We start from the raw sequence: 19,649 nt of genomic DNA, 5'->3' as shown, positions 1-19,649 counted from the left end.
CGTTTTGTGGGTTCTGCCTGGTCAAATGACAGCCGCTCACAGCGCAACGCTCTGATGCCCACTCGTTGTACCGTTCTCTACATAAAAACCACCATCCGCAGCAATTCTTTACGTTTGGCATCTTCCCGCAGGGTCATGGAGACGTGTGCAGTGTGTGGCTGGCCATTCACGATGGCACAGAAAAGTTGCAATATAAAGTTGCAACCCAAAAAATTAATCCGTTGTCGATGTTTTCCTGGGATCTGTGTATTCTGGGCTGCGCGACGCACGTTTGCTGACCCACCCATGACTGGACATCCGTGAAAAAGAGCTTCATAGCTAATTCCTCCTGCAGTCTAAATAAAGATTCTGATTCTGACAATTCTAGATTTGAAGCTTTCGTGACTGCAAGGAATAATCTTCTTAGGTTTTTTCGGTAAAGTCACGTAGGAAAAACATCAAAATGAATGAAAATAAAATAAAATAAAATCAAAAATCACGACGTTTCGGAGGCAACACAAGTCTCCGTCATCAGGTAGGACCGTCACAGCCAGATTAGCTGCATCAAGTGAGGCAATGATTCAAGATGTAATCCCTTAAAAGCGAGTTGAGGGGGGGAGGAGAGGGAGGGGGGAGCTCATCAGACTATGGTAGCCAATGAATGGAACGTATCGGGAGGGAGGGGGGGCGAGGCCAAAAGGGTGGGCGACGGCGTGCAAGTGATTGTGCGCAAGCGGCTAATTACTGCACACGCCAACACAATGGAGCGATTATGCGCAAGCGGCCAACTGCCGCACACGCCAACACAATGGGCAGAGAGGGGGAGGGAAGCTCTAATACACATGATAGACAAAAGAACGAAAATGCCCACGCAAAAAAGACTTAATTACAATTTTTTGGACCATCTTATCTGACAGGCACTATTTTACTTTACTTTACCGAGTGTTAACATCCCCAGTTATTTTTTTAACAGTACTCTCTTCATTGTTCAGCCAGCATTGGTATTAACATGGGCATTTTCGTTCTTTTGTCTATCATGTGTATTAGAGCTTCCCTCCCCCTCTCTGCCCATTGTGTTGGCGTGTGCGGCAGTTGGCCGCTTGCGCATAATCGCTCCATTGTGTTGGCGTGTGCAGTAATTAGCCGCTTGCGCACAATCGCTTGCACGCCGTCGCCCACCCTTTTGGCCTCGCCCCCCCTCCCTCCCGATACGTTCCATTCATTGGCTACCATAGTCTGATGAGCTCCCCCCTCCCTCTCCTCCCCCCCTCAACTCGCTTTTAAGGGATTACATCTTGAATCATTGCCTCACTTGATGCAGCTAATCTGGCTGTGACGGTCCCACCTGATGACGGAGACTTGTGTTGCCTCCGAAACGTCGTGATTTTTGATTTTATTTTATTTTCATTCATTTTGATGTTTTACCTACGTGACTTTACCGAAAAAACCTAAGAAGATGATTCTGACAAGTTTTAAGCGTCGGTAATCATGAAGTCGACTTGCTTAACACTCTGATATTGTCATCATGTCATGATGGCGTTAGCGATAAAAAAAAATCCCGTACCCTCTGCTTCGCAGTGGATGTTAAAGATCCCATGACGTAATTCACAACAAGAGTAGGCTCATCGTGTGCTGGCATCATGGTCCATGTTTGCCAAAGTTTACAAAAAAATAACTGCAAATTACTCATTTGGAATATGCACAGCAATCGCCGCGAAACGTTGGCAGGGCCCGACCTACAATAACTCGATGAGGCCGTCCTGCGTAAAATAAGTGTTGGTAAAAATAATGACGATGGGGTCCAGGAATATCATATTCTATGGTTCTTTCGGTAAAGTCATGTAGATATAAAAAAGAATAACAATAAATTATAAAAATGAAATAAAGTGAATAAAAATAAAAAGAACATCACGATGTTTCGATCACAACACAAGCGGTCGTCATCAGGAACGGGGGAATATCGTTCGGTCCCTCGTGTTTGAGCACACCCGTTACCGCACCAGAGCGATTTCACTGTGGCATCATTCCATCGCATATTAATGTAATTGCAGTGATGCTAAACCCTGTTTTTTTAATTAACAAAACTTGTAACCCATGTTAGAGAACTAACAGGAGTTACATGGCGCTGTGTCCATCCAGGGTTATCTGAGAGGCAAAATTAAACTTTTTGGTGTTATCTGCCACCATTCTCCATTGACTGTTCAAGTCCTGGAACAATGCTTCTTTGCATCGTGACTTGACACTATGTTTAATCTATAAAAATAGTAATAGTACATTTGAATGTTTTTTTGATACGCAGCCCTTTGTAAATTCACTAATGGATGGGGGGGGGGGTTGACCATACAATGGTCAGTGCGGGTTGACGAAGTTCAGGTGTCACTTGCCACTGATGTTAGCCGTGAATGGGTCGTCTGATTCGGAGTGCAATGCGCTGGCCACTGTGCCACCTTTCCAACCTACTCATGGCCAAGTTACAAGCTGACCTGACCGAGAGCATTTACCTGGGTGGGGATAGAGTCACCTAGCTTCTTAGTTTTACTCTGATAGACTCCAATTCATGTTCCCCAAACCTTATCCAGTTCCGGATTTCCTTGTCAGACTGGTCCTCTTCATTCACATGTAAATCCTATCCCATGCATGTTAGCCACGGTCCACGGACCGGCATGGTTCAGCTGAAACGTCTCGTTTCTAATGAATGAGAAGAACCACTGTGGTGGGGGGGGAGTCAGATTGTGATTTATTGGACTGAGTTGATGGCCAAAAACATCTGTAATTGATTATTGATGTTGACGTATAGGAGAACATATAATTTTTTTTTACTGCTGGAGCCACCCTGGCTCGGGTTTATTTTTATTTAAACGCAGTTGCTGAGCACAGGGCCCCATGGACGAGTTGTGCTTTTTCTGTAGGATTTTATTGTTTACGTATGTGATGTTCAGATTTGTGTACAATGAATTTTAGGTGTATCTTGTAATTTTCTTGTTTGTTACGGTTGAACCCAAATCAAGAGCCAAATGGCTCACAGGGTAAATCCTAATAAATTCAACTGAAACCCATGGCCCAAAACCTCAAGTGGCCGAACACAAAACGGCACGGGTATTAGAGTTGTAATGGATGAGGGTTAACACGTTTTTTTGCATCGAGCCAAGGTTACGGTGAGAGCCTGTGGCATTTAATAGGCTAGGAACGAGTGAACTGACGCAGTTCAGAGTCACAATCGGATGAGTTTGTGTTTTATTTGGATTGAACCTTCTCACTGGTTCAGTATAATTGGCATCGTTTGTTAGAAGGCAACATTTGCATGTGGTTTGAAAAACACCGTTAATGGCCTCTGCTTGCACACGCGTGTTTCTAAATGTGGAGGGGAAGAACGGAGGACCCGGAGAAAAATACACGCAACCATTGGGTGAACATACAAACTCCAATTATATAGTCATCCGGGTCTGGATCGAACCCACGACCGACTGTATACCAGGCGTGGTAGTTAGCATCTTGCCACCCTTGTAAATGGATGTGTGTTTTTTCTAGCGGGCCTTCGCGTCGATCGTGCCTGGTGTGTGGTCTGATTGTTAGCACTGGGAAGACAAAGGTTGCTTGGTGTGGTGCTGTCCACACCACGTCGTCATGTGCTGTGCTTTGCCTTAACCTAAGTACACAATAACCAATTAATTACAAACTTCCAACACCACTTGCCCTGTCAGTTTGCGTTGACTCTTCGGGGTGGCACGTCATGTCTTGTTGTGTATGCGTGTGCTTGCTTGCTTGCTTGCGTGCATGCGTGCGCGTGTTCGTATGTGTGACACTCGGGTATCTGAGGTGTGTGCCCCATTCAAAACAATGTACAGAACATTAAACACGTAAATCGTCGTGGGAAGTGTGGGTGGTCCATCTTCTCGCCACCCTGGCTCATTAACCATAATACATGGGTCTGTCCCTTGAATCTACTTCCACCGAGCCTTCGCCAATTCTTGTGGCCTTAAAGAGCCACCTCGTCTGGCACAAGTGCAGTAGTGATTTTGCCACCGTATCAAGGAAGATCGTGGTTGTGTTTGCTGTTTCCAAATAATCAGTGGCATGTCCAGATCAATATTTTTACATTTGCAGCCCTCACAGTGAGAAGCGACCCATCCTGTGTCCGAGAACGGTCCTGGAAGATGTTATCACAGAATGAGTTTGTTTTGACGCCACTTCATGAGGCTACTTTATCAACGTTCAGGTCACATCATTTACATGCCCTGCAAAGAGTGTACATCACACACTGATGAAACCAAAATGTGTAATATCCTAGACAAATTTAACATCGTGGATTTCATCTTGTTCAACAATAGGTAACTGCTACGAGGCAATCAAAATCCTCACTTAAGAATGTCGTTTAATCACAAGTGGCTGGAACCTGCATTCAAACCCAGAACCTCTGTGGTGGTGTCCAGACCTGGGGTCACTTATAATTACAAACACAGCAGCATTGTTAACTGAAATTGCGGATATAATTACAGACACAATTACGCTTGGAAATGACCCCAAACACAGCTGCAATACGGGGACACGGAACGAGCCCCCTGTCCCACCTGATCACCGCGTGTGCTTGCGTGTGTGTGTGTGTCTGTTGTCGTCGTTTTCTCTGTAGTTGTCGGTACCAAACGTGGGGCCCGAGCCTGCCGGCCACCAGCGTCATCATCACCTTCCACAACGAGGCGCGCTCCACCCTGCTCCGCACCGTCGTCAGGTACTGACACCACTCGCCCGCTTGCTCACTCGCTCGCTCGATCGCCTGCCTGCTCGTTGACTCACTCGCCCACGCTCGCCACAGCGACCTCACCTCCTCGGCTTGTGGTGTTTACGAAATTTACTTACGAAATGAGCCATGGAAAAAATTTACAATTTTTATTCCATCAATGATTACTGTAAGTGGACGAAAATCTTCAAGCGTGCCAATGGCTGAAACTCCCCTATAAGACCGACACATGACCGACAATTAAGAGACGCAGTTAACGAGTCTGATTGAAAACGCAGACTTATCATGTTTATTTTCCAGTGGATTTTGTACCTTTTTTTACCCACCCCAGAGGGGTGGTAATCTTATGACATATGGCTATGGGATAATGGTGATTTCAGGAAATAAACCTCACATTTGGAGCTCAGCAGCTCTGGCAATTGGATGTATGCATGTAAGTTCAACTTCTTTCGCACCGTACGGAGCCAACCGTGCTAATCGGAGGTGCGGGGGAATGACAACAAACTTAACACAAAAAGTAATTTCTAACGAAATTAGTTTTCAATCGAGATTTACAAGTGCATAGCTCAAGTGAATTCCTAATATCAGAAGGATGAACAATCCGGACGTCCGCAGAAGCCCATCTTTGTTCAATGACTAGCCAAAAAGTATTTGGCACCGGTGTTTTGCATCATGGCCATTGTATTGAGCTGTATCCCAGCCCAACTCCCATCCTGCTTATCTCGCCTGGTATGCAGGAGGTCGTCGGTTCGATTCCCACCTTGATGCCTGTATATTTGGAGTTTTCAAGTTCTCCCTGTAGTTGCATGGATATAATCAATGTGCGTTCAGAATAATTGGCAAATATAAATCTGCACACGATGATAAGCCACATTTTGTTGAGCTATCATTTCTGACAGCCAGGCCGCTTCTGAAAAAAGAGCTTACATAGCCCAGCGGGGCCTTACCTGGTAGAATAAAACAATAGTTTAGTTTTAGTTGAATCGACTCACCCTTGCCTGGTTCCGTCTTCTCTTCCCCCACGATGCTCCAGTGTCCTCAACAAGAGTCCCGCACACCTCATCCGCGAGATCATCCTTGTGGACGACTACAGCGATGACCGTGAGTAGTAGCCAGCCGTCCGGCACGAGTTTCACTGCTCCCCTTGTCTCACCTAGCTGCAAGCACCCCGACACTCTTGGCAAAGTGGCCCAGAAATATCTTGTCCTCCTTGGCGGCTTGCGCCATCGTTAGCGGTGATAGACATCATTGGCGCGCTTTAGATGAAAGGGGAACGTTTGCAAACATGTGAATTGGGTCCCAAGTCTGTATTTGCGTGTTTTCGTGTGCGTTGTGTGGTCGTTTCGTAGTGTGTAGACTGTGCTATGTGTGTGTGTTTTGTGCATGTGTATTTCATGCTAGTGTTGTGCATTTGAAAAATGTGTTTTGTCTGTGTGGTTATTGTGTGTGTATGCTTATGCTTATCATCTGTTGGTGTGTGTGCTTAGTGTTTTTAGTTTGTGTGTGGGCTTTTTGGAGGTCTTTGTTTTGTATGTCGCTGGGTTCGTAGCGTAGCGCGCCAACCGCACTGCACTACAAACCCGGGGACCCGAGTTCGATTCCCGCTCCTGGGCAACATCAGTGACGATTATCTGAACCGGTCCTGCGCCTCCCCTAGGTCGACTCAGCCTCAAATGAGTACCTGGTGCAGTGTGTAAACATCGCCACTGGGGAGACAAAGGTGGCTGGGCATGGTGCTGGTCACCCGTCCGCTCATGTGCCGTACAGTCCTTCATAGGTGCTCGCTAATAGCACTTGCCCCTAAAGTCTGTTGAGGCTATAAGATGGAGGATCTTTGTCTTTGTGTGTATGCTGTGATTGTGTCTGTTGATTGTATGTAAAAATTATCTGGGTGTGTGTGGGTGTGTATATGTGTTGTATGTGTATATGTGTTGTATATGTATATGTGTTGTGTGTATGTGTTGTTGTATGTATGTATGTTTGCATGCATGCAGAATGTGTGTGTGTCTTTGTTTTGTTTGCACTTAACTGGGTTTAATGCCGTGTGCAAAACACAAAGACGTGGTGCATGATAAACAAACAGTTCCGCCAGCTCCATGGATTATCATGACATGGGGGGCTCGGATTCAGAGTCGAGATCATCTTTCATGTTTTCACCCCCTCGTTCGTGTCGTATCTCGTTTCTTTCGTCTCACGTGTACACTCCTATTCGCTCTAGAACTCTAAATTTACATTATTTATCCATAATAGAGGTTTTTGGGTTAGATCGCGTAAATATATAAATGTGTCTTTAAACCCGCCACCACCCGACACAGCCAACTAGTAAGGGTTGTCACAAAAACCTCGATTATGGATGATATTGGTCGCGAAAGCCTACGTGTTAAACTTTACATGATCAAATTGCGGATGTTCCGTGTAAATTGTAAGTGATTCATCCTTACACACACACACACGACAGCATGCGTGAATCGCGAACCGGACAATGAGTTTTAATTGCTTAATCTATGAATCGTCACGTGCTTTAGCAAGAAACCCTCGGCTCTCTTAAACGCAACTCGGCCTGTAATGAACACGTGCTGCACTTGGTGCTGTCAACGTTGGCACGGAAGGAGACAGGGAGATGGCCAGGTGCGCGTAGTGGTGATTCCGCTGTCACCTTGTGTGCTGTCCTCAGTCAGGTGACCCCCCCCCCCCCAACAGCACGTGACCCAACAGTCGTGAAGCAATGAGGAACATCTTTCTCCATTCATGTGTAGCACGGCAGCGGGGGGGGGGGGGGGCTTTATTTAGCTCATTGAGAATAATAAGCAGTCGGCCTGGCTTCCAAACGCACAATAGCTTGGTCTGTCTTGTGACCTCCCATCAGTGACCCACTCTCTCTCTACTCATAATGCCTTTTTATCCCATGATCTACAGTCAGCAAGCCACGCGGTCTCCATATGAAGAAAGAAAGCCTAGTATTTGCATTATGATGATTTTACTGCCACTTAGTGGTCAATGGCTGCTATTATTTGTGTGTGTGCACATGTCTTTGGAGTGGGGAGCGGTAGTGTAGTGGATAGCGCGCTGCGCTATTAACTTGGTGATCCGAGTTCGATTCCCGCTCATGGCCAACATCGGTGATGAATACCTGAACCGGTCCTGGGCCTCCCCTAGGTCGACTAAGCCTCAAATGGATTACTGATGCGATGTGTAGTATTGCCACTGGGGAGACGAAGGCGGCCAGGCGTGGTGCTGACCACCCACCCCCTCGTGTGCCATGCCTGCCTTCATAGGTGCTCGCTAACAGCACTTTCCCCAACAGTCATTTAAGGCTATAGGGGAGTTCTTTGTCTTTGGCATGGTGGCACAGTAGTTAGCACACTGCACTACGAGCCTGCATTCAATTCCCAGCCACCGCAATCGCAGTGGTGATTTGTATATCAGCATAGGACTCCCGTAGGCCGACTCGTCCTCAATCGAATATTGAGACTAAACTACGCTGTCGTGGGTAGACAAATAATTACCGTAAAATACGGAGAAGAAGATAGCGTTTATAGGAGGTGAAATTAACCTTATGGCAGGACCCTGGGGTCCCATAAGCCCCCGGCTTTCGCAAGTGTTGTCTTGTTAAACTATGCCTTTAAAACTGAAAACTACTTACCTGCAGTACCTCTATTTAAATACACTATCGAAAACATAATTTACACCCCTCTGTCAATCATCGTGTTTCTCAGTGTGGATTTGTAAACAGATCATAAAATAGTACGCGTTTTCAATACGCTGTTCATATTGTAACAAGCCTTTATACCAATGTTACTCTACAGAGTAGTAGGTCGCCACTCCTCTTATCCGCATTGATACGAGCGGTATGTGGGGACTATGACTTAACCGCAAAAAACACCTATCTGCACAGATGCATACGGACAAGAGAAGTCTTATCAAACAGGAGGAATTAACGGTGCAACGTGTCTTATCTGTTAAATATTTGCAGGTAATAGGATTGTCATCGATTGATCCTGCCTGCAGACATTGGTAGGTCACGAATAATAATGAAGATAAGAGAGTAGTTTCACTGTATTGTGCATACCGTGATGACAAATAAAGGACCTAAGTCGTGTAGGCAGTTTGAGCAGCTTTGGATAAGACTTATGATCCTGCCCATACCCGAGCATGGAGTGCATTCGCTTGGTCAGCTCTTGTGCGCATTCGTCCTCGTTGCGCTTGGACGACATGACAACAGAATGATCTGCGCCAGGTGGGTCGCGGCGTTTATGTGCACGGTGGGACGGGTCGCCAAAAATAAATAAATTAATTTAGATTTTGACTTCCGTCTATTCGGGACCCCAGGGTCCCACCATAAGGTTCAATTGTTGGCAAATGATTATTGATACACGTGATCACATTAGAGTGGTCCCCACTGCCACTGGGGACAGTAGCCATTCTTAGCTCGTGAATGGATCAGGTGTTGATGTGGTTTGCCGACAATGTTGACAAACGGCGGGTGCATCTCATGAGCCACTTGGTGACGGAACAGCACGTGGCTGTTGTGTATTCTGTCTGGATGAACAATACGACACAACCGTCGTTCACCACCACCACCGCTGAGTGGCGTTGAATCTCACCACGTGGTCTGTGTCAGGCTTGGTGCATGGCAGAGTTACATGTGGTTGCTCCGCAACTCACTCATTGGAGGTCACGGGGACAGACCTAGCGTGTTGTGGTTGAATCAGTGAATTCTTACTGATATTAAATAATTGAACCAACTCATGCACTGTGGATAGATCGTTGAAATCACACTAATCAGATGTCCTAAGAAATATTCGTATGTGCTTGAACTTCTTTCACACCGTACATAGCCAACTGCTATTTGTAGGTGCGGATAGAGAGGCGAAGCCTGACCGATTGAAGGTTTCGCCAATAGCATGTAACGGGACAGACATAGGAGTTGTTGGAGCGGTGGAGAACTCTCGCTGGTCATAGGACTCGCCCATATATGGTAGGTGAAGTGGTTGAAGCCTTACTCATGGGGATTACAGGACCTACCTATCTTTATGGCGTGGCTAACGTGGTGGTGACTCATTGATTAAATACTCTTGAGAGTAAAACATGTTTTTCTTTCACCGCTGTACGTTGAAGACTGTGGCTGAATGAGGCTGTCGGGTGGGGGAGGCTGTCAGAATAGCAGATTCCCTGCCGGCACAAAACTCCCATCGACGCCGTCGCTAAATGAGGCTGACTCGAGCATAATTTTAGCCCTGCCGGTACATCTGATGCCAACGTTTTAACATGCGATGGAGAGGTTTTAAAATATATACATCTTATAATTGTTTTTTTACCCTTCTCTCTGGCAACAAAACTGACACCTTTTTTTACAAGGAGTCATGTTTACATAGACCACAATACCTGCAGTCATAATGCAAACAAAAACATAACTCTGATAATGTGCACTGTCCTTGAAGTTGATTGGTCCACACCCGAGACAGCTTTCCTTAGAGCCTAGTCTCACATGGGTTGGACCAAAAGGCGCAACCCATGTGAGACTAGGCTGTAATGAAAGCTGTATCGGGTGTGGACCAATCAACTTCAAGGACAGTGCACATTATCAGAGTTATGTTTTTTGTTTGCATTATGACTGCAGGTATTGTGGTCTATGTAAACATGACTTTTTGTAAAAAAAAGGTGTCAGTTTTGTTGCCAGGTAGAAGGGTAAAAAAACAATTATATTTTTACTGGCAAATGACGTTCCAATGGTTATATTCATCTTCTTTCTGCGAAACCTACGTATCCTTTACATGGTTGGATGGTCAGCTCACATTCGGGAGACTGTAATTCGATTTTGTGTTTTACATTTTCACAACTGTTGAGTCTTGGCAGTTGGCGAGCCGGCCTTGTGACTCGGGGGGGGGGGGAGGACTTGCAATGGCCGTGTGAAAGTGTGGCGCTGGTAACGCTGTGATTGTTCTGCAATTGAATTAGGGCAGCCACTGTCTTAATAAAATTTGCACCAAGCGTCCTCAAACCACAGGGCGAACGGCATGTGTAACTTGCGGAATGTCAGAATGACTTTGTGACCGAGGGTTGGGGCAATGAGCCAGTTCTGGCATCATATGGCTGCTAGTGATTTGCCATCTGTGGGTGTCGCAATAATACCAATTACAATTATCATGAGAATAGGTTTTCCCCTTTTTTCTGGCAACAAAACAGGTGTTGAGATGTTAAAACACCAAACTGAAACCTTTTACAAGGAATCATGTCTGCATTAACCACAATTCTTGTGGTCAGAATGCAAAAAGAACGTACTCTGATAATATATGCATTGTCTTTGCCTAGTCTCAAAACGGTGTTAGATCAGAGGACGCCAAAAGGCGTACAGCACAAAGACAATGCACTATCAGAGTAATTAGAGCTCGGGGTGAGCAGCTACATCATGGGATCTCCTTTGCCAGTACTAAAATATGAGAATAGGTTTTCCCCTTTTTTCTGGCAACAAAAAATGTTTTTGTTTGCATCCTGACCACAAGTATTGTGGTTAATGCAGACATGATTCCTTGTAAAAGGTTTCAGTTTGGTGTTTTAACATCTCAACACCTGTTTTGTTTCGATTTGCCAGAAAAAATAAAAAAGGGAAAAACCTATTCTTATATTTTAGTACTGTCAAAGGAGGTCCCATGATACAAGAATCATGTCATCTACTTTTGAATATCGGCTGTCACCGTCCATATTTTGTATTAACATTCAGGAATTCGGGTTGACAGTCCTAGCTGGGTCTATAGACTGAGAGTCCTGCATTCGGATGTGTGCTCGACAGCGTGAATTAATGTTAAGCGTATGGGAGAAAAAAGGAAAAGCTCTACACATATAAAAGAATTACACTTAACACTCACTTCTCTTGGCTGCCTCTCACAGCCACATGCCGGCAACACCTGGTGCCCACCCATTCAAGAACTAACCAGGCTAAACTCTTGCTTATTGAGATCTGATTAAGAGAGTTGATGGCATGGTGGCCAGATGTTAACTACCATGCCTGGTATGCAGGAGGTCGTGCGTTTGATCCCGACTCTGGTGCCTGCTGTATATTTGGAGTTTGCGTGTCTCTCTCTCTTCCCGTGGTCGTGTGGATTTTTCTCCGGGTCTTTCGGTTTTTCCCTCCACATATATAAACACGCGTTTAGAGTATTTGGCCGCTAGAATTTTCCCACGTGTTAAGCCACTTCGTTGAGCTATCAATAGTGGCCAGGTGGCTTATGAAAAAGAGCTATAGAGCTCAGTGGGCCTTACCTAGTAATATAAGAACTTTAGTTTTGTAGTTTAGTTAGAATTGAGAAATTCTGCATCAGACAGAGAACACGCGAGGCCATATCACCCTGCCAGGCTCTCTAGTCTGCTATGTGTGGAGCAGGATTACTGATAGAGCAGCAGTGTCCAGGATGTGAAACCACGCACATAATTAGAACTGCTTTTGTGTTTAGTATATTGTCTTACCACTACACCTCCGATTTGCACGGTTGGCTACATACGGTGCGAAAGAAGTTCAACCTACATACGAACAACCAAACAAAACATGGAGAAACGTTTTAATTTCTATCGGCTTCTTAGGCCTAAGCCCTCTCTGCCAGTGTCCATGCTTTATCAACATTTAGCTGCCGTTAAATTTACACAACGATTTAGCACCCAACTGTTCTCATAATGTTTTTCTTCACACCAGCTGGCTGGTAATAGCTGTTCTAATGTGCCACATTTACACACATGCACACAGTTTTTATGGATGATATAATCAGCGACGAGCATGCAAATATAAATAACGTGTGTGTATTGGGGAGCGGTGGCACAGTGGTTAGTGCACGGCGCTGCAAACCTGGTGACCAGAGTGCGATTCTGACTCACGGCCAACACCACAATTATCTGACGATTATCTGAACCGGTTCTGGGCCTCCCCGAGGTTGATTCAGACTCAAATGAGTACCTGATGCGCTGTCTAAACATCGCCACTCGGGAGACAAAGGCGGCCGGGCGTGGTGTTGGCTACCCACCCCCTCGTGTGCTGTGCCAGCCATCATAGGTGCTCGTTAACAGCACTTGCCCCAATAGTCTGTTAAGGCTATATGGGAAATCTTTGTCTTTGTTGGGATGTGTGCATCTCGTATGTATGTGTGCCAGTGTGAGTACATGTGTGTGAGTGGCATTTAATCGTATTTGGTGTATGCACGTGTTATACGGTTGTGTATGTGCTGTGTGTGGGTAGCGGTTGCGTGGTGGTTGGCGCCATGTGCTCCAAGCCTTAAGACCCAAGTTCGATTCCTGACAATGGCTATCATCAGTGGTGGTTATCTGCACTCGGTTCTGGGCCTCCTCTAGATAAACTCAACCTGAAATTAATGCCTGAGGTCAGCCACACCACCTCCTCGTGCACCGTGCTGTCCTTCATAGGTGCTCGCTAACAGCACTTGCTCTAGAAGTTCGTGTAGACTCCACGGGTGGGGGGGGGGTTTGTGCTGTGTGCTGTGCGTCTGTAATTCTTGTTTATGTATGTGAGAGTAAGTATGTGTGTATACGGGAGTTCTTTGTCTTTGTGATTGATTAAGTGTGAGCGGTGTGTCATTGTGTGTTGTCACGTGCGTGTGTGTGTTCGCCGACAATCAATTGCGCGATTGCATTGCCGTGTTTGCGCTTTTGTTTCAGCCGAAGATGGGAAACTGTTGGCAAAAATCGAAAAGGTGAAGACGATAAGGAACGAGAAGCGTGAAGGTCAGTGCCTCCTAACGTCAAACACCCAGCACGTTGAGCCACTCTCTACCTCCCAGGGACGAAGAGCAAGGTCAAGAGTACATCTTGGACGGTGCCGTTGAGGCCGTTGCACCTCGCCAACGGCCGATGGACAAGTTGCCACTTTCTCATGCGCAGCCCCTGTGGTCTGGAATACCCCTGCCACTCCACAACCGACAAAAAACAACTCCCGTCATTTCATTATTTTCGAGGCCTTTTTATTCATCCAGGCATACGCTGAAAAGGAGGTAATCACTTTTTGGACATTGGACCGATTGGTCGAAATGAGTCGTTAACTTTTTGGCCCCACACCACCGCCTCCCCCTCCTCTGAAGGTTTCCTGGCTTCGTTGGGAAGTTGGGACTGTGGTTTAGGACGTGTAGTCGACCTTTGTTGTGTATGATAAATAATAATAAGTTTTACCCTTTCTGGCAATAAAACAGGAGGTGTTAAGATGTTCAAACAACAAATAGAAACCTTTTGCAATGAGTGAAGTCTGCATTAACTACACGTACTTGTGATGAACATGCAAACAAACATGCTCTGATAATATATGGGCATTGTCTTTGAGACTGTTTGGCCTACGCTAGATACAGCCTTCTTCATGACCTAGTCTCACCAGTGTCAGACTAGAGAACACCAAAAGGCGAATAGTGCATACCAGTGGATGACTTTATTGCCCTGGTCGATGTAGCGCTTAAGGGTTTGGGACACATCGCTGCAGACGTGACAAGATCTGAAATCGCTGCAACCCTCAAAAGTGCTAAGATACCAGTCAGCAACATCAGTAAGGAGGAGCGTTTCGAGTTATCTCAATTGAAAAAGAGGGATGATGTCGTCATCCTCTCAGCCAACAAGGGCAATGCCACGGTCATCATGGACAAAACCGTGTATAATAACAAAATTCAGGACCTACTTAATGATGGTAGCGTGGGACGTTTTTGCTAGTATCAAAGTATGAAAAATAATAATAGGTTTTACTATTTTTGGTAATAAAACAGTGTTTGAACATCTTAACACCTGTTTTATTGCCTGAAAGGGTAACACCTATTATTATTTATCAAGCTTTTTTGTTGTTTATGCTTTTGATGTTGGTGCCATTTCTTAATTTGTTTATCTATTTTTTATATTGCTTGCTTGTAGGGTTTTCATTTGCTTGGTAGTGGCTGTAAATGGGATTTGGTCCTTATATATTATTAATGGTACAGCATAATGGGATACTATTAGCAGGATTAACACTATAAAAATGTAAAGTACTACAGTAAAACCTTGGATTGCGAGTAACTTGGTCTGTGAGTGTTTTGCAAGACGAGCAAAATTTTTAAATAAATATTAATTTGATAAACGAGCGAGGTCTTGCAATACGAGTAGTACGTGTATACGCTTTGTCTGCCGAGCATCACGTGATCACAACTGATATACGAGTGCTTTGATATACGAGTGCTTTGGATTACAAACACGTTTCCGGAACGAATTATGCTCGCAATCCAAGGTTTTACTGTATTAAGTATTTTGCGGTCTCCTACCCAACTGCCTCTTGATATTTCACCATGTTTACCGTCAGCCACAGAGCGCATGAGTCGACTGCACAGACCTTGTAATTCTGGGGGACATTGAATCGGCATGTCAAATTTAGTTTCGCAATTGGCTTTTTGGGTTCGGCCGAATTTCTGTTTCGTATTTAAATTGTAAATTTAGTTACGAGAATTGTTCTTCAACTTACCATTGTGAGCTTAAACCGTAATATTTGGCGCATTAAGCGGGTGGTTGCAGGGTTTTCACGCACAAATGTGGTACAGCTCATTACGTGGCCTAATCCACGAATCACTGGTGACTGAAACCACGGGGAAAGACCCAGAGCCAGATGGGTGGGATTCATTGAGTATTTGGTGTGTTGAGCTGGCGGTGAAAAACTCCACATGCCCATGGTGTTAGCCAGGACCCTTGTATTGGAACAACCACTGTTGAATTTTGTTTGCATTTTGATCGCAAGTGTTGTGGTTAATGCAAACATGATCCCTTGTAAAAAGGCGTCAGTTTTGTTGCCAGATAAAAGGGTAAAAACCTATTACTATAACCACTGTTATCAACCCGACTGGGACGATGGGTTGAGTTGAGACCCAACAAATTGTTTTACTTATGTTTAAGAGACACTGCCACAGCCCCAAAGGAAAGGTTTACACAAACACGGAGTTTTGTAGAGGCCTAGCTAGTCTTAGTACTCTGGTTCTTTCGGTAAAGTCACGTAGATAGAAAATTTATAGATCACGACGTTTCGATCGCAACACAAGCAACCGTCATCAGGTGAAACAAACACAGCAGGAGAACTGCTGACGTAGGAGAAAGAGCTGCTGCAACAAGAGGTTATATAGGATTTTGGTGGGCCCAACTCAAAGGTAAGTGGGCGGAGCTAGAGAAGGAATTTGTACGTAAATGTAAGAGATTAGCATGTCAATGTGAGATGGCTCCAGCAACCGGGGGTTGTGTCAATAAGAATATTAGTATGTCAATGTCAGAGAGCCGGGCAACAGGAACAAAAACCCGCAAGAGCAAGAGATACACATGGAGAGAGAGACACAAAGCAACACACACAGAGGGACAACCCACAAACAGAGAGGGACATCCACATAAAGAGATAGCCTCAGTACTTCAGAGAATATACGAAATGCCGCTTGAAGCAAGTCGGACAATTGCCACTGAGCGGAATCACGAGGTGTGTGAATCTCTCTCGTGGTGGCATCGCAGAGAGGCAAGATTGACTTGGGTGAACTGGGGCAGTGGTGGGTCATCATCGCAGCCAAATCACGGGGAATAAAAAAAAAACTCTACAAGACTCTTCCTGACCCGGATCTTCCCATTGTCGACTCAACCTCAAATATGAGTACCTGGTGTGGTGCATAAACAACAGCAATCGGGAGACAAAGGCGGTCCTGGGCCTCCCGTAGGTTGACTCGGCCTCAAATGAGTACCTGGTGTGATGTGTAAACATCGCCATTAGGGGACAAAGGTGGCCGGGCGTGGTGCTGGCCACCCACCACCTCGTGCGCCGTGCCGGTCTTCGTAGGTGCTCGTTTAACAGCACTTTATCTTTGTTTGTGTGGTGTGTGCGTACGTGTGTGTGCTTGCCCAGGTTTGATGCGATCGCGAGTGCGGGGAGCCGACATCGCGGAGAGCGCCATCCTCACCTTCCTGGACAGTCACTGCGAGTGCAATGAACACTGGCTGGAGCCGCTGCTCGAGAGAGTGGCCGAGGTGCAGTTTGTGTGTGTGTACGCGCGTACATGTGTGTGTGTACGCGCGTACGTGTGTGTGTGTACGCGCGTACGTGCATGTGGGGAGCGGTAGCGTAGCTATTAGCACGCTGCGCTACGAACCCAGCGACCTGAGTTAGATTCCCGCTCACAGACAACACCAGTGACGTTTATCTGAACTGGTCCTGGGCCTCCCCTAGGTTTACTCGGCCACAATTGAGTACCTGGTGCGATGTGTAAAAACATTGGCACTAGGGAGACAAAGGCAGCCGGGTATGGTGCTGGCCACACGCCACCACCTCGTGTGCCGTTCCGGCCTTCATAGGTGCTCGCTAACTGCACTTTCCCCAAAAGTGTGTTAAGGATGTACGGGGGGATATTTGTCTTATGTACATGTTCAGGTGGAGAGTGGTGGCACAGCAGTTAGCGTGCTGTGCTGCAAACCCATCGACCTGAGTTAAATTCCCGCTCATGGCCACCACCAGTGATAATTATCTAAACCATTCCTGAGCCTCCACTAGGTCGACTCGGCCTCAAATGAGTACCTTGGGCGGTGTGTAAACATTGCCACCAGGAAAACAAAGGTGGCCGGGTGTTGTGTTGGCCACCTACCAATTGTTGAAGTGTCTGCTCATGCACAAACGATTGAATGGCTACAAATTTGTGCGGAAAATTTTAACTCACTTGAGCCAGAACGACTGTGGTAAGTTCATCGAACAACTCCTTTGGTCGGGCGACTCCAGACATTTGAGAAATGAATATGTAGGAAAATTTACGGTGTCACCAACTACTGTGCAAAACCCCTGTCACAACCTGAAATCAATTGACCGATTGGGCATTTATTGTTTATTACGTAATGGCTTTTTTTTATTATTGGAAGCATTTCCTGTTAGTAGTTGCATACATTGATCAAAAGATGAACACTTAAGAGTGCCTTCTTACTCACACTTGAGAAGGCAGCACTCCTCTGTTGGTGTGGATCCCAAAAAATCGTTTTGACGGAGGCCGACTCGTCTGCTCAACCTCCACCGTTGACTTCTCACAGAGTGGCATCGAACCTAAGAGAATGATACACTGAGTCTGACTGCCCTCCCCTATCCGCCATCGGGATTTGAACCTTCAGATTGCGATCAATCCTCTCAACTGCTGCGCCGCCTAGTCTGTTATGAATACACCGCTCGCGTGCACGTGTGTGTGTGTGCGTATGTATAGTTAGGTTGCAAATGAAAGCTGCGGGTCACTAAGTCCGGCTATATTAAACTGGCTTCCGGAAGCACCATGTCACATCAGCGGGACTTAATCTGCTTATACATTGGGCCGTGTTTTAATCTCTGCCCACCTCAGCCCTGCACCGCGTAAGCTTCTTGGCCGATCCGAGTGAGCGTTAGCTCACTTGAAATGTCTTTCTGTCTAATTAGAATGGGACCCACGGTTGATGGCCCCATACGACCTGCCCTCAACCCCATTAAATGCTAAAAATGTGATGTTTTTCTGGTCAGAGGTCACCGATTGATGAACTTTCAGTGATCTCAATCTGGCATAAAAATAACGGCGATGATGATGTGCAAATTTTGACCATCTAATGACTTCACGTTCGCCATTTAGCAATTTAATTGCAAAACCTGGACAATATGCCTTGCTTTTATAATGTCACGGTAGGAGCTGGATATTTTAATAATATATCAGCAGGGGACACTGAGGCAAATGAAGAGAGACATCTCAAAGACATCACTTGCAGAAGTGATCGTTTTTCAATTGACAGTAATTAGAGCGATAATTACACCAGCCATGCTTCGTGCTCTGTAAAACGCCGCATTAAATTAATCAAACACACGGCACTGAAGGCGAGTAAGACACCCAGAAGGAGTCAGGTGACCTGGGCTTAAAATCAAAGGCAATTTGGAACATCTTTCAGCTCAAACTAGCATTGCAGTGTTGCTTGTTTGCTAGCAGCGCTGATCGAGCGGTGGGAATTCCACGTTCCACGAGGCATTCAGCAGTCACAGCACAAGTACTGTTGACGTTCTAAGATGTTTGAGTTACAAAAGAAGAAGATATCTTTGCGCACAGATGTTTCCATCAAAAATTGACAATGTACTTGGTGGAGAATCTTATTTTCCCAGATCAAGGCTCGGATTGGAAATCATGAGAGTAAAGTGTCTTAGAAACTTGTAACCACACCCCAAAACAAGCCAGGCTCAGCTTCACGAGGAGCAGCTGTTGACCCGTGAATTTGGAGGGAGCCTTGTGCATGTGCGTGACTCAACCTCGGGCTGAGTGCCATCATCGGCAAACATTGACTTTTGGCGGTATTCGTTAGCCCTTTTACGCAAAAATGTAAAAAAGGGCTGGGGCAGATGTTTTTTTTTAACAAAGACACGGGGGAAAATTACTGCAATGTTCCCTTTCGCATCCATTTGCAACCCAGACGATGTGTCATCTGTGGTCGGTGGTTAGGTGTGTGGGATGTTTTTCCTGAGTAGAACAGCACTCGCTTGTGTGAGCCATAACTCTGCTTTTAAATGAAACACAAAGCTGGCTTAGGACGCTCACTTGGCCATGTTAGAGGCGCTGAACCAGAACGGGCTCAAGCAAGCTACTGCTGTCCCACTCCTCCTAGGGTTCAAACTGGGTTACAGCCACCTCTTGAGTAAACCACATTCTCAAGCGTAGCGAGCTGAGTCTCGGCCAGATTACCAACAACTACATAAAGCACCCCCATAATGTAAAGCATTGTTTTTTTTTTACTCAAATCAACCGATCCCAACTCTTGAGCGTTCTCAGTATAAATATGTTCGGTGATCGACATGAGGTGGACGATTCTTTGCGAAGCGTGAAGGAATCTCACCTGGTATTATGCGAGGGAGGCCTGTTGACGCGACAGAGGCCGCCCTCAGAAATAGTTTGGTGATGTCAATTTCGGTGGGCTATTCCCGAAC

General features: G+C 45.8%; 1 protein-coding gene across 1 annotated transcript in view; it reads left to right on the top strand.

The window, feature by feature from the left end:
* LOC144943254 (polypeptide N-acetylgalactosaminyltransferase 2-like) overlaps window positions 1-19,649 on the top strand; it is a 74,575-nt gene that overhangs the window by 37,905 nt on the left and 17,021 nt on the right. The window contains exons 4-7 of the mRNA XM_078870584.1: window positions 4,607-4,705; window positions 5,748-5,815; window positions 13,376-13,441; window positions 16,590-16,711. Of these exons, the coding sequence (XP_078726710.1) occupies window positions 4,607-4,705; window positions 5,748-5,815; window positions 13,376-13,441; window positions 16,590-16,711 (355 nt within the window). The remainder of the gene's footprint in view (window positions 1-4,606; window positions 4,706-5,747; window positions 5,816-13,375; window positions 13,442-16,589; window positions 16,712-19,649) is intronic.

Source organism: Lampetra fluviatilis, chromosome 30 (genome assembly GCF_964198595.1).
Source record: "Lampetra fluviatilis chromosome 30, kcLamFluv1.1, whole genome shotgun sequence".
Taxonomy (NCBI): Eukaryota; Metazoa; Chordata; class Hyperoartia; order Petromyzontiformes; family Petromyzontidae; genus Lampetra; species Lampetra fluviatilis.
The sequence above is the reverse complement of the archived record's forward strand: the minus strand, read 5'-3'. Positions and strand labels throughout refer to the sequence as shown.